The sequence below is a fragment of the Fukomys damarensis genome, unplaced genomic scaffold, assembly GCF_012274545.1.
Source record: "Fukomys damarensis isolate Sample0158 unplaced genomic scaffold, DMR_v1.0_HiC HiC_scaffold_24, whole genome shotgun sequence".
In the NCBI taxonomy this organism is placed as follows: Eukaryota; Metazoa; Chordata; class Mammalia; order Rodentia; family Bathyergidae; genus Fukomys; species Fukomys damarensis.
Genome location: NW_022900936.1, coordinates 67044866 through 67047318, shown reverse-complemented (window position 1 = coordinate 67047318; position 2453 = coordinate 67044866). Strand labels below are relative to the sequence as shown.

The 2453-nt window shown below is 40.6% G+C and overlaps 1 protein-coding gene across 1 annotated transcript in view; it reads left to right on the top strand.

Moving 5' to 3' along the window:
- Positions 1-1736, top strand: part of Hacd2 (3-hydroxyacyl-CoA dehydratase 2) — an 87886-nt gene extending 86150 nt beyond the window's left edge. Inside the window, exon 8 of the mRNA XM_010619529.2 lies at positions 700-1736. Coding sequence (XP_010617831.1) covers positions 700-782 — 83 coding nt within the window. The 3' untranslated portion in view covers positions 783-1736. The remainder of the gene's footprint in view (positions 1-699) is intronic.
- The last annotated feature ends 717 nt before the right edge of the window (positions 1737-2453 follow it).

Sequence of the window (2453 nt, the reverse complement as noted above, 5' to 3'; positions counted from 1 at the left end):
TTTTTTTTTTTTTTTTTTTTTTTTTTTTTTTTTTTGTACTGGGAATTGAACTCAGATCCTTAAGCTTGCAAGGTAGGTGGTGGAACCACTCAGTTAAATCCCCGGCCCTAGAGCCACCTTTCTCAGGAGTGCTTTGGGAGATCCCTCACTCTCAACCCTGAGATGTGGTGGGCTAGACCAGGGGTGAGGAGCCCAGATCCTGATCCTTACTTCCATGGATGACTTGTTTGCTGTGAGATTCCAGGAAGTTGCTTCCCTTCTCTGGGTCTTGAATTTCTCCTCTTTAAAATAGGAGTAATTCCATTACTAGTATTCTTCACCTGTGAAATTAATCAGGATAAATATGAAGAGAATATGAATTAGTGTTACGTGGCAGGGCTGGGGATAGAGCTCAGTGGTAGAGTACCCTGGGTTCCATCCCAGAACCACCACCCAAAAAAAAAGTCAATTTGGTGGCTCCATGGCGTCTTTTTTTTTTTTGGGTACGTGGAATTGAACTCCAGTCCCTGCGCTTGTGAGGCAGGTGGCTGAACCACTGAGCTAAATCCCCGGCCCATGGCATCGTAACAACAGCATTTGTTATAAATCTTTTCCCATTGTCACCTCAGCTCAAGCGGGAAAAGCAGCGTGTTTCACTGTTGTCCCCTCCCTCCAGCTGTAAATGATGTCTTTAACCAGTTCTTTCTTTTTTTCTTTCAGTTTTCCCTCAGTTATACTTCCACATGATACACCAGAGAAGAAAGGTCCTTTCTCGTACTGAAGAACACAAGAAATTTGAATAGTTCCTGCTTCCTGCACCATCCCCCAAAACCAAACTTTTCAATGATCCAAAAATGCTGCAGACTTTTTAAGTTCCCAATACGTTTCATAGAAAAGAATTAAGAACTATTTTTAAAATATTAAAAACAAAACAAAAACCAAAATCCAGTGTCACATGGGCCTGGGATTTTATAAAAAAAAAACAAAAATTTAAAAAGCTACTACATAAAATGTCCTGGCCGGTCCATTTCAGCATGCTCTTTCAACCAGAAGTCCTCAATATTTACAGTGGCACTAGAAAGGGATTTGGCGTCTATTCCTCTTGTGTCCATCATGTATCCAGTAAGAGACCTATCACACTGACTGCTTGCGAGTACAGTCCATCTGAGTAAGGGGCTTGTCCCAGTGTGCACCTAGCTTGTAGCAGAGCTCGGCTCGGTCTGCAGTGTGTTTGGTGTTCCCTTCTCACAGTGCCTGACTGCATGCTGGAATCTCTTTGTATTTTTGAAGTGGCAAACCTTTTTTCTCTGGAATGCTCTGAATTAATGGCTGGGACCTAGCCCTTCCTATCTAGTGGATGAATTATCAAATGTATATGCCTATGAAGCTTTGGGGTAGTGCCCTTCAACAAAAAAAAAACTAGAACCCCTTTGTTTCTTTTCAGTTGAGTCCTTCTTGCCTGCCACTAAGAAACATGCTTGAATTAGTATGTGTATGTTGTAAAGAACCTACCTTAACCTGGAGCTTGGCTTGGACTGTTTTAACAAGTGACAGTACTCTGAGAGGTAAAGCTCCATAGCTGGTAAGTGACAAGTACCTTTCTTAGGACTGGTCTCAGAGCACCTCTAAGTAATGTATTTGCCAACAGCTGTTCTCATTATGGACTCCACGCCCATCTTGTCACACAGGAACAGGGAATCTAATTTTAAGTACATGGAAGGTGTTGCTTTAAAAATGTCTGCAGAAACATTCAGGAATGGCTTTCTACACCATTATTTTGTTTTTTCAGTTTACTCACTATCCTGTTTACTTCCCCTGACTGGCCCCACATCAATCCCACCAAGTGCTGAGAGACAGCACGCATTCTAGAGTGAAAGCAGCACTGTACCGCTGTGCTGAAGAGCCATGAAATGACTTGGTCCTATGGACAGTGCTTAATTAGTGTCATATCTCCATGCCATTTTAACTGCTTGCTTCAACTGTGCATTTAAAACCCCTCAAAGCATTGGATGGAAATGTGAAGCCCCAGTTCAGACGTGCGCTCCATTTACAGTGTCTTTGTGAAGCCTTTTTTTTTTACATTTAAGTCAGGCTTAGTAATTTAAAATATGATTGTTAGTAGCAGAAGAATGTCACGATGAAAAACTAAATTTTAAAATGCATATTTTCACAGGAACTTGAAAACCTAACCTAAGCAGGCATATAATAAATTTATTTTTTAACTGTACATTGAAATTCCGCTTCTTGAAGTCAGCACTGTGGGGTGTGTTGAGATCAGAATCTCTTGTAGTTGATAGATGCTGGGAGAGATGATTTTTCATCTCACCCCTTTTTCTTATTCAAAAATGTATTTCTACCATAGAACAGAATCATCTTCAGTTATGGTAGCCTTATTACTTGATTTGGTTAAGATTTTTTTCAGTGGTTTTTGGAACTGTAGAAAATAGGATGAAAAATGCAGGTTTTCCAGGATT